The 13,097-nt window shown below is 43.6% G+C and overlaps 1 protein-coding gene across 1 annotated transcript in view; it reads right to left on the bottom strand.

Moving 5' to 3' along the window:
* Positions 1–3,171: 3,171 nt before the first annotated feature.
* The window catches only part of SLCO4C1 (solute carrier organic anion transporter family member 4C1), a 113,624-nt gene continuing 103,698 nt past the window's right edge, over positions 3,172–13,097 (bottom strand). The window contains exons 12-13 of the mRNA XM_088444656.1: positions 8,728–8,865; positions 3,172–3,368 (exon numbers count right to left, since the gene is read on the bottom strand). Of these exons, the coding sequence (XP_088300782.1) occupies positions 3,244–3,368; positions 8,728–8,865 (263 nt within the window). The 3' untranslated portion in view covers positions 3,172–3,243. The remainder of the gene's footprint in view (positions 3,369–8,727; positions 8,866–13,097) is intronic.

Raw genomic sequence — 13,097 nt, 5'->3', positions numbered from 1 at the left:
CATGTGCATATGTAATCACCCCCTTTGCTATGAAGCCCCTCAAAAGTTCTGGTGCAACCAATTACCTTCAGAAGTCACATAATTAGTGAAATTAAGTCCACCTGTGTGCAATCTAAGTGTCACATGATCTGTCATTATAAACACACCTTTTCTGAAAGGCTCCAGAGGCTGCAACACCACTAAGCAAGAGGCATCACACCATGCATCATGCTGTGGGGATGTTTTCAGCAGCAGGGACTGGGAAACTGATTTGAGTTGAGGAAAAGAAGGATGGTGCTAAATACAGGGATATTCTTGAGCAAAACCTGTTTCAGTCTGCCTGTGAATTGAGACTGGGATGGAGGTTCACCTTCCAGCAGGACAATGACCCGATGCATACTGCTAAAGCAACGCTCCAGTGGTTTAAGGGGAAACATTTAAATGTGTTGGAATGGTCTAGTCAAAGCCCAGTTCTCAATCCAATTGAGAATCTGTGGTCAGACTTGAAGATTGCTGGTCACAAGCGGAAACCATCCAACATGAAGGAGCTGGAGCAGTTTTGCCTTGAGGAATGGGCACAAATCCCAGGGGTAAGATGTGGCAAGCTCATAGACACTTATCCAAAGCGACTTGCAGCTGTAATTGCCACAAAAGGTGGCTCGACAAAGTACTGACTTTAGGGGGGTGAATAGTTAAGCACGCTGAAGTTTTCTGTTATGTTGTCCTAAATGTTGTTTGATTCACAATATAAAAAAAACAACTTAACAGTTGTAGGCATGTTCTGTGAATTAAATGATGCACACCTTCAAACAATCCATTATAATTCCAAGTTGTGAGGCAACAAAACATGAAAAATGCAAGTGGGGTGAATACTTTTGCAAGGCACTGTATATGCATGTGAATGTCTGATGGAGTCTGGACACAGCACAGCATACAGCAGCGTGCACCCCTATACACACTGACTAAGCATCACAGCCACTTGTGACTTGTGAGTGTGGACACAGCCTATACAGCAGAGTACAGCACAGCATACAGCAGCGTGCACCCCCTATACACACTGACTAAGCAGCACAGCCACTTGTGAGTGTGGACACTAGACACAGCTTATACAGCAGTGTGCACCCCCTATACACTACACATTGACTAAGAAGCACAGCCACTTGTGACTTATGAGTCTGGAGTCTAGACACATACAGCAGAGTACAGCACAGCAGCGTGCACCCCCCTAAATACACATTAACTAAGCAGCACAGCCTACACAGCAAAATACAGCACAGCAGAGTGCACTCCCTATATATAGTTTTACACACTAACTAAACAGCACAGCCTATACTTCAGAGTTAAGCGCAGAATACAGCAGCGTGCTAGACAAGGAAATGGCACCAAGTCCCGTCCGTGGCACCTTATATAGAATCCAAAACTCGCGAGAATCCGGCTCCGCGAGGATGACGGTTTGCCTCTAAATGGAATCCCAGTTAGGCGGAAAGATCCGGTGGATTCCTGATCTTCATGCGGGTTTGATTCCTTGGAGAGTTTACCAATCTTTCTGAGGACGGACCAGGTGTGGGCAATACAGTAATGACATTATTACTCTCTGACCACCAAGAAAATAGAGGTGCGCTATAAGAAATGACTGCTGCTCTCCAGCATGGCTACTTAAATGGCTCTGTGCTCAAGGATGTGTGATGAACTACAGCTGATTTGTGCCAAAGGAAGTGTACTGATTTACTGGAGAAGTATTTTCTATTACAGGGTGTGTGTGGCTGTGCATTGCATTAAAGGGTGTGGGTGGTTCATTACTGGGGGTGTATGCAGCATTACAGGAGATCTGTGCCCAAGGATGGATGGTGATTTGCAGGGTATGTGTAACAAATTGACTGAACCTTGTAGAAGGGAGAGAGTTAGAGAGGATCATTTAATATGCTAAATAATAGTACAGTGCAGCTTTTTTTTTAATGCATGTCTAGGGTAAAACATTGAATGGGCTACAAAGCACAATTATTGGGGATGTAGTTTGGAAGCCGACGTTCTAAATCCCGACCGCCGGCTTCCAGACGTTCTAATCTCGGCATGGTACTAATGGCAGGCGTCTAAATCTAGACGCCTGTCATTAACCAGGTGCCGGAAGACCGACGCCTGGCGTCCCGATCAAAGTGATGCCGGGCGCGGACAGCCGCGGGGGGGGAGGGTTAGGTTTAGGGCTTCCGGGGGGACTTAGGATTAGGCACCCTCCCCGGAGGTTAGGGTTAGGCTAAGGGAAGTAAGGGTTAGGGTTAGGCACCCCGGGGGGAGGATTTGTTTAGGCACCTCCCCGTGGGACTTAGGTTTAGGCTCGGGGAAGGAGGTTAGGGTTAGGCACCCCTAAGGGAGGGTTAGAGGGGGGATTAGGGTTAGGCACTTGGGGGGGAGGTTAGGGTTAGGCACCCCTAAGGGAGGGTTAGGAGGGGATATAGGTTAGCGAAACTTACCTTAGAGACGATTGGGATTTTCACCCTAGCAGAGCTGCCGCTGTTGGGATTTGAACCACCGGACATGCTTCCGGCAGTAATACCTACTACACCCAATTATTGTCCATCTATGCAGACTCTTTCTCTGTGATTTTCCTTTACTGTGACAACTACTCATGGCTTGTAAAACATCAGTGCTTGCATTGTGTGTGCGTGCGTGCGTGCGTGCGTGCGTGCAGAGGCGTTACCAGGTGTGGTGACACCCAGTGTGGCACTCATATATCCCTAGCGCGCGAGCGAATGAGGGTGTATCCTTGTGTCTGCATGGTCACGCCCCCTGATGTGCCATTGTGGGGGCGTGACCTCGAGCCACGCCCACATCGTTGCGCTGGGTGACTTGCCCATCGCTCCAGGAGCTGCTGGGAAGCCACCAGCCTACCCCAGCAGTGTGGATGATGCGTGCTCTACTCAGTGACACCAACCAAGATGGTGACATCTATGGCACACTTTTCAGATATGAGCCCTTTTCAGTGCTGCATGCATATGTTTCGCTGTTGCTTTCACAACTTCCCTGAAATTCTTTTTAAAAAGTTCAGCAAGTATGCAAGAACTAACCTGAAAAGGTTAATATACCCATAAAATAAATCCCATAAAAAGAAAGAAGAGTTTTTTTATCCACATTGATTCACTTAGCCCCATTTGGTTTCTATAAGGAAGAAGCACATTATATCTCTATATGATTTGCTTTATTAACAAAATCATTTATATACATCAATATGTCCATAATGGTCTGTTGTTCTTGGCGTGAAATATTCTATTAAAGTGCATCTGAGGATATGATCTTGCTGTTGTCTTGTGTACAGTCAGATTTACTCGGTGGAGGTTTATAAATAAAAAATGCAACAAAAAGGAATATAATTGTGATGAGTTTGCTGGCTGCACCTGAATGAGAGAAAATAAAGTCATTTTTCAGTTTTGCAATTTAAAAACAAAGTAAAATACATTTAGAGGTACATTTACTAACCATCAGTTTTGGAATAAATTCCAAAACCAACGGTTACCGAACCACAAGTGCCAGCAATAAAGTCCCGCTTAAATCAGCGTTTCCCCATTCATTTCTATGGACAGAGGCCCTGATTCAGAGCCGGACGCTCTGACAGAGCGCTCGCTCTGAATCAGGGCCGTCCCTCTGAATTTAAGAGCGGCCTCCTGGCCGCTCGCAAAGCTGTGGGTTACCACCCACAGCTATAGCGAGCGGCCAAAATGATGGTCGCGATGGTCAAGACCATCGCGACCATCGGGCTTGCGACGAGACCCTTGTGGTAGGGTCTCATTGCAGCAAGCCCTGGAGTGCTTTTGGTTCTATCAGAGCCAAGAGCACTCCCACTGACATCACTTGTGATGTCAGTGGGGCCGGCCCCAGACGGAATGCGTTCCCATGGGAATGCCTCCGTCTGGTCAGCCACGCCCCCGGCACACCCACCAAAGGGGGCGTGCTGTCCCTTAGGTGCGAGACCCATAACGACGGCTTGGCCGCCATTATTCGGGTCCCGCGCATGCGTACGACGGAGCCGCCTCCATCATGCGCATGCGCACTTGGCCAACATCGACCCGCTTGCGAGCGCTCAGTGCTCACGAGCGGGTCTGAATCAGGCCCAGTAACCGCAAGTAACTCTATTAGTTTTGTCACAGCCCCCCAAAGGGACAGTTCTGCATTTTTTGTTTTGCCAATACCCGTGTGGATGCCTACATGGCACGAAGCGAACCGGGTCATAGTAATAAATTAGAAAAAGAAGAATGTGTGGGAGAGTGTTTATTTCTGAATTGTATACAACACTCGGTGCGTGTGTCATGTTTTATAATATATTTATTAAAGTCGGACTACAGGTTCCAATGGGCCCTTAATGTCTGGGCATGCTGGCATTTGTGGCTCAACAAGTGCCGTCATGCCATGTTAGGCTTGCTTGCTGGGACTTGTAGGCCACCTGTAAAAATAATTAGTTAATTCTTTAATTACCATTACCCCAGCACCCACCTTCACCAGGGGCGTGGGGAAGGGCCCTGGGCTTTTAGGGGCTGGTTAACAATATGGCAGGGAACCCCACACTGTGCTATAGCATTATCCCCACAGCTGGTTCCCCTATTTTCCAATACCAACCTATGCTTAGAGGCCGAGGCCGGTTATGGATTTGGGGGGAGAGACCCCATGTTTTTTAAATTAAAAATGTTTAAACATTTGTTTAATGTTTAACCTAATGACGAGAACTTTACAGTGCTTCATCTAAACTCACCTGCCGCAGGCAGGTCTATTTTTTGGGCAGGTTTTCTTTTCTTTAACGGTGAGATTTTGGTCAGTTTTAAAACCGACCATTAGTAAATCTGCAGCTCCCACTTGTCTATGTAAAACAAACGGTAGTCAGTTCGATGGTCTATTGCCGCCTAAAGTTAGACCTCCATAGTGTGTCTTTATAATTGTCACCAAATACACATTGAGTTGACTTCTAATAATATTCATATGATGTTTTCCAAAGGAAAATGATTTTTTTTTTGGATACCTTTACATTTTTGGAAGGCTCTACAAAATAAGTAAATACGTTAGCTAATTAATTATATTAATATTAATAATTATAATAATAAAAAAAAGGCTTTATAACATGGAGAGGCCACCAAGCAATGCTACACAGCAATAAGTGCTCAAAAAGGTATATTCTGTGTCATATGGTGCTGTAAGTAGCTAAATTTGTAGATATCACAATTTAGGTGCATTTAACGGGGGTCAGTCATTGTTAATTTGTTAATTACTCAAACTGAGTAAAAATGGATGTGCATGAGATGAAGTAGGCAGTACCATAACAAACTGCTCTATGGTCCATAACTTGACAAAAGCTGAAATGTATCAGTTAGCAGAGGTAGTTATTCTAACCAGGCAAATATAGCTAAAATACAATTTAATCCAATGTGATACTGTATGACAATTACAAATAATTATCTACATTTCTCCATATAGACAGACATAACAGGGCCGGTTCAATTACATGCAGGGTACCATTCAGGCTTTGCGACATATGCCCAGTGCATATAACATCAATTACAGTAAGGAAATCTTTGCTCATTCCTGCTCGCACCTCCATTCCTGCTCGCATCTCTATTCCTGTTTGCACCTCCATTCCTGCTCACAACTCTGTTCCTGCTCACAACTCTGTTCCTGCTCGTATCTCTATTCCTGCTCACACCTCCATTCCTGCTCGCACCTCCATTCCTGTTTGCACTTATATTCCTGCTCGCATCTCTTACTGGCCAAATCTCTATTCCTATTCGCACTTCTATTCCTGTATGCACCTCCATTCCTGCTCACATCTCTATTCCTGTTCGCACCGCTATTCCTGTTCGCACAGCTATTCCTGCTCACACCTCTATTCCTGCTCGCATATCTATTCCTGTTCACACCTCTATTCCTGTTCGCACCTCTATTCCTGTTCGCACCTCTATTCCTGCTCGCATCTCTTCCTGCCCAAATCTCTATTCCTGTTCGCACTTCTATTCCTGTATGCACCTCTATTCCTGCTCACACCTCTATTCCTGCTCGCATCTCTTCCTGCTCACATCTCTATTCCTGCTTGCACCTCTATTCTTGCTCACATCTCTTCCTTCCCAAATCTCTATTCCTGTTCGCACTTCTATTCATGTATGCTCCTCTATTCCTGATCACACCTCTATTCCTGATCACACCTCCATTCCTGCTCGCACCTCTATTCCTGCTCGCATCTCTATTCCTGCTCGCACCTCTATTCCTGGTCGCATCTCTACCTACTCAAACCTCACGTGTAATTTATTGAATTTGCCCCTACATGTTTAACATTAAATTGTACTCTAGATATGTTACTCTGAATGGTTCCTTCCATTTAGGATCTTCAAAGAAATCTTATACACAGGAAATATAGTACAGTAAAATTATGTGCCCCATAATCCTCATCTCATATTCTTTCAGTTGGTGATTTGTTTTTGCTTGCAAAATCTGCATCAATAAAACTTAAAAAAAAAAACCTTCTCTCACACAGCAGAAACAACTCTCCGTCTTGTGTAAGACAAAAACATGCTCATGAGCCCAACCTCTCCATTCCCAAGCAGGCGTAAGTGCCAAATACACGCAAGTCTGTATAGACACAAATTTGTGTGTTCATTTTCTAGACTAAGAGGGGTATTCAATATGAAAGGTTAACTTCCCTGGCGAAGTTAACGTTTCATATCGGAGTTTTTTTTCTGCGTAAAGGTATGGTGCGCGCTCCCGCTTATCCCCGTATTCAATATCAAATTAACGAAAACGGGAAACTCCGAAGTTGGATTTGCGTAAAGTTACGAATTTTTCCTTAAAATAATTGTAAGACCCCCCTAAAGTTGTAACAACATGGGGGAACACTATGGATACCCCCGTTTTAGCCTTTAATTGAAAGTCGGGGCTTTAAATAGCCGCAGCAGGTGTTTTTTTCCCAACATTGAAGAAGTGATGCAGAAGAGCACTTAGGTTATTTTTTTTGTTTTTTTAAGTGGTCCCATCAAATTTGGGGTACATGAAAATGGGTACTAGCATATTTTGATGTCCCTAAAGTAAGTTTTTAAAAATTCTGCATTTGTGCACCTGCTGCTATAATTCTATTCTAGAAAACACCTACCGCATACTTGCAGAATAGCCCTGAACCTATTTGCCTATTGTTTAACAATTTTTTCCCATTTTTTTTTTTTTTGCACCCCAATTTTTTAATTAATTTTTTGGGGTGTCCCTATTTTTTTTTTAAACTTTTTTTGACACAGTTCTTTTTTAAATGTCAATCTCAGGGGTGCAGGCTATTTTTTTTAAGCCTGCACCCCTAAACCCCAATTCTGCACTTTTTTTCGACACCTATTCAATGGTGAAAAGTTATCACCGTTTTTTATCAAAGACTTTTCAAAACTGCGATAAGTCTTTGAAATTGAATACGGTGTAAAACTAAAACAAGTGATATTAACGCAAAAACGTTAAAAAGTGCGATATTAACGCAAAAAACGATGTTATCGCACCCATATTGAATACCCCTATAAGAGTAATTTCACGCTAGATACTGTATGATACTGTATGCTAACTGGCTTTTAGGGGTCTATTTACTAAGCAGTGTTAGGAGACAGAGTGAAAAGTGATAAGGTGCCAGCCAATCATCTCCCAACTGTCATTTTTCAAACACAGCCTGTGAGATGGCAGTTAGGAGATGATTGGCTGGCTCCTTATCACTTTTCACTCTGTCTCCTAACACTGCTTAGCAAATAGACCCCTTAGTGCTTATTCTGCATCAGCCCTGCTGTACATACAGATTCATTCACCATCCTTTTTGTACCATATGGCATGAGAAGTAGGACATGAGAAGTATGGCGCGAAAACCATGGCATAAGTAGTATGGCATGACTTAGGCGCTCCACCATGGTAAAATCTGTGTGGCGCCAAACGGTACTATTTGCCATGATTTGAGGATAGGTGTATGTGGACACAGCTGGAAAACGTTTAACAACTTTTTTTATCTTTTAAGCTGCATACACACACAACGATTTTTTTGAACGATTATCGTTAAACGATATCATTTAACGATAATCGTTTGAAAAAATCGTTCACTTTCTGAGTCAAATGATGAACAATTATCGTTCATGCGCGTTCACATTTGTAGTTTGTAGTTCAGTCAGACTTGTCAACTGAACGATTTTCATTAAGGCAATATGCAAAAATCGCTTGTAGTTCAAAAAAATCGTTCATTACACTTTAAAAAATCTGATAGATAATCTGACAGATAATCGTTCAGAAAATCGTTGGTAACAAAATCGTTGTGTGTGTATGCAGCTTAAAGGTTCGTACACACACACCGATTTTTTTAACGATTTAACTATAACGACGTCGTTATCATTCAAAAAATCGTTCAGTGTAAAACGATAAACGATTATCGTTTATGCGCGTTCATGTTTGTCAATTGTAGTTTGTAGTTCAGTCAGACTGGCCAACTGAACGATTTTCAATAGAAGTTGCAATATTTTTCCTTCAACACACAGAAAATCGTTTATTAAGTAAAGTAAAACCAATTACTTTGTAAAACGATTTTCATTCACTTTTTCAAGGGAAAAACGGAACGAAAATCGTTCTACGAAAATCGTTCATTACTTACATCATTGTGTGTGTACGCACCTTAAGCCTTGAGGGCCCATATAATGTTTGTGTGTTATACTACTTACTGTAGAACTACTGTTTAACACAATTATGTTACTTGAAAACACAGATATTACTTACTGATGCCGATCAGTTTGTAAGATATACTTGTATTGTTGTAGGTCCAGCATGCTCCCTTACTCCCACATTCATTCAAGTTCCATAAAATACAACTACTGTCTATGACAACTCCAAATACTATTGGTCCTGGAATAGAACCTAAAGACAAAAACTTACATTTAGAATAAAGGCAAGAGTAACGTACTGACAATGCATCATTGTGTTATACAAACAACATTTTAAAAGCAGGTTGTTTTCAATGTTTGTTATTGCTGATGTCTCCAACTATAATCAGAAATATAAAGATTTATGTAAAATCATTAACTTTATATATGTAATTATTATGTTATATCACAATTCCTTTTCTATATGTAATTATTAAGTTATATTACATTATATGCTAATGCCAGATGGGAATGTGTTGAGATGCCCACCAGCAGCTTCGCAGATCCAAGCATGTACGTACACATACGCAGCCACCGACGCAGATCATTCAATAATCGGCCGTCTGAGCAGTCCTATGGTCGCACATAATGGGCGTCTGAACTGAGATGCCGGAACCACTTTATCTGTATACGGGATCGCAGGCGCAGTGTGTGACCGCCCTGAACACGTCTGGGACACGGCTGCATTTTTTGCCACCACTCCCCTTTATCCAAACGGTCCCTGACTGTCAATCACTTTGCGAGGTCATTCTCACTTCGAGCAGCATGGTAAAGGTGCCTTGTTGTGTTTGCAGCGTGACTATGACACATGCAAAGTCACCCGATAATTGCTCAACTGTGTAAATATGGGAATAGCGTACATACCTGAATCAGGCCCAAAATTCACTTTATTTCTAAAGTATATGGAAAATTTCCCCAACCATTGGCTGAGTTAGGAACAAATTTGTCAGGTGCGCAAAGTGCTGCATTGTGAAGGGCAGAAATGCAGACAGTTTTAGCATACAAGACAAAGCCTGCGAGCAGGGCCCTCTGTGTCTGTCTGTTATTACCTAGTTTTGTTTTTTTTACTGTTTTGATTGCAATTGTAAAGTGTAATGGAATACGCTGGCTCTATGTAAGTAAATGACATTAATAATAAATATATTGCTATATATATTTGATAGATTGATATAGATGATTGATAATAAAACTATTATTATTAATAATAATTCTAATAATAATAAACATTGCATGCACACACTAACCACACACACTGACAGACACTAGATGGGGGTAGCGGGGGGTTAGATAAACTATTGAGGGTTTGTGCATCTAAATAAGAAAAAATAAAAAGCTGCTGTCATGTCCAAGTTAGTTTATACTTACCAGCAGGACAACTCATCCGCTCCTGTGATCACCTCTGGTGATGCTTTTACACTTTTATCTACACTCTCTATTCATATATTCCTATTTCATCTTGTGTATCCATATACATCTTTGTTTTACTATACAATATGTGTGTCTCAATGTGCCTGTTATGCCTGTCTGTTATGTAGCAGCTAGTGATCAAAAACAATCTCTGTATTACAGGGGCTGGCTGGCCACTTTTAGCCTGGGGGGCAAATGCATGCAGGCGGCCCTGGCAGAGGAGTAGCGTGTAGCCAGGGTGCCCGAAGAACGTGCATGCTACGGCGCCCCCCCCCCCCCCAAGTGTTCCAGGGAGAAGGCGGGTCCATATGGGATTAATGTAAAGTAAAAATAAAGATTAGGGGCAGCCCCCTGTCGTAGTGCCCATATGCAGGGCCCCCCTGTGCCCCAGGAGAGGACCCCCTTATGCAGGCCTCCAGTAGTGCCTCCAATAGTGATCCCCCCTATGCAGTGCCCCCAGTAGTGATCCCCTTATATAGTGCCCCCAGTAGTGGTCCTCTCTGTGCAGTGCCCCTTGTGCCCCCAGTAGTAAGCCCCTTATATAGTGCCCCCAATAGTGGTACCCCCTATGCAGTGCCCCTTATATAGTGCCCCCAGTAGCAGTCCACCCCCGATGCAGTACCCCCAATAGTGGTAACCCTTATGCAGTGCCCCTTAAATAGTGGCCCCAGTTGTATTCTCCCCCTATGCAGTACCCCCAGTATTGCCCTTTATATAGAGCCCCCAGCAGTGGTCCCTCGATGTAGTGCCCCCAGTGGTAGTCCCCACCCCCTATGTAGTGCCCCTAGTAGTAGTCCCCTCCCCCCTATGCAGTGCCCCTAGTAGTAGTCCCCTCCACTTGTAGTGCCCCTAGTAGTAGTCCCCCCTTGTAGTGCCCCCAGTAGTAGTAGTCCCCCCCTTGTAGTGCCCCCAGTAGTAGTCCTCCCCTTGTAGTAGTCCCCAGTAGTAGTAGTCCCCCCCTTGTAGTACCCCCAGTAGTAGTCCCCCCCTTGTAGTGCCCCCAGTAGTAGTAGACCCCCCCTTGTAGTGCCCCCAGTAGTAGTAGTCCCCCCCTTTGTAGTGCCCCCAGTAGTGGTCTCCCCTTTGTAGTGCCAGCCCCCCCCCCCAGTAGACACACGTAATGAAAGAAATGTAAAAAAAACACTTACCTGAATCCCCGCTGCCACCGCCGCCATCCGCTCCTTCGTCTGTCCTCCCGCCGGGCCGCTCTGCATTATGGGAGAGACGTCATGACGCCTCTCCCATTACCCACTGCGGGAGCCGGAAGATGGAGCAGCTCCTGCAGTGGGCGCAGCAGCAGCTAATCAGAGTCTGTTAGACTCTCATTGGCTGCTGATCAAAACAAACACACAGCTGTTGGAGCCGGCGGCTGTGTGTTAGTGTAGCGCTGACCTAACTCCGTCCGGTCAGCGCTACACGCGCGGTGCAGCCAGTGTCACAGTTTTGTCTTCATCAAGTGAAATGCATGCTCAATCGGATTCAGATCAGGGGATTGACTTGGCCATTGCATAACATTCCACTTTTTAGCCTTAAAAAACTCTTTGGTTGCTTTTGCAGTATGCTTCGGGTCATTGTCCATCTGCACTGTGAAGCGCTGTCCAATGAGTTCTGAAGCATTTGACTGAATATGAGCATACAAAACACTTCATGAGCCCGAATACACTTCAGAATTCATTCTGCTGCTTTTGTCAGTAGTCACATCATCAATAAATACAAGGGAACCAGTTCCATTGGCAGCCATACATGCCCACGCCATGACACTACCACCACCATGCTTCACTGATGAGGTGGTATGTTTTGGATCATGAGCAGTTCCTTTTCCTTCTCTTCTCTTCCCATCACTCTGGTACAAGTTGATCTTTGTCTCATCTGTCAATAGGATGTTGTTCCAGAACTGTAATGGCTTTTTTAGATGTTGTTTGGCAAACTCTAATCTGGTCTTCCTGTTTTTGTGGCTCACCAATGGTTTGCATCTTGTGGTGAACCCTCTATATTCACTCTTGTGAAGTCTTCTCTTGATTGTTGACTTTGACACATATACATCTATCTCCTGGAGAGTGTTCTTGATTTGGCCAACTGTTGTGAAGGGGTTTTTCTTCACCAGGGAAATATTTATTTTGTCATCCACCACAGTTGTTTTCCGTGGTCTTCCGGGTCTTTTGGTGTTGCTGAGCTCTCCGGTGCATTCTTTCTTTTTAAGAATGTTCCAAACAGTTGATTTGGCCACACCTAATATTTTTGCTATCTCTCTGATGGGTTTGTTTTGATTTTTCAGCCTAATGGTGGCTTGCTTCACTGATAGTGACAGCTCTTTAGATCTCATATTGAGAGTTGACAGCAACTGATTCCAAATGCAAATGTCACACCTAGAATCAACTCCAGACCTTTTACCTGCTTAATTGATAATGAAATAACGAGGGAATAGCCCACACCTGTCCATGAAATAGCTTTTGAGTTGATAGTCCCATTACTTTTGGCCCCTTAAAAAGTGGGAGGCACATATTGAAATTGTTGTAATTCCTACACCGTTCACCCGATTTGGATGTAATTACCCTCAAATTAAATCTGAAAGTCTGCAGTTAAAGCACATCTTGTTTGTTTCATTTCAAAACCATTGTGGTGGTGAATAGAGGCCAAAATCTGAAAATTCTGTCAATGTCCCAATATTTACGGAACTGACTGTATGTATATATATATATATATATATATATATGTGTGTCCCATATGCCTCTCTGTGTCCTCTATATTTGTGTATCCCCTATACCGATCTCAGTGTTCTGTATACCTGTATCCCTTATGCATCTCTGTGTCTCTTATACCTCTCAGTGTCTCCTATGCCTCTCTGTGTCCTCTATACCTGTGTCCCCTGTACATAGCCCAGTACCCCTATGCCTCTGTGTCCTCTATACCTGTGTCCCCACTACATATCTCAGTGTCCCCTATGCCTCTCTGTGTCTTCTATACCTGTGTCCCCTATACATATCTCAGTGTCCGTGTCCTCTATACTTGTGTCCTCTATACATATGTCAGTGTCCCATA

The sequence above is a fragment of the Taudactylus pleione genome, unplaced genomic scaffold (assembly GCF_031769625.1).
Source record: "Taudactylus pleione unplaced genomic scaffold, aTauple2 ptg000370l, whole genome shotgun sequence".
In the NCBI taxonomy this organism is placed as follows: domain Eukaryota; kingdom Metazoa; phylum Chordata; class Amphibia; order Anura; family Myobatrachidae; genus Taudactylus; species Taudactylus pleione.
The sequence above is the reverse complement of the archived record's forward strand: the minus strand, read 5'-3'. Positions and strand labels throughout refer to the sequence as shown.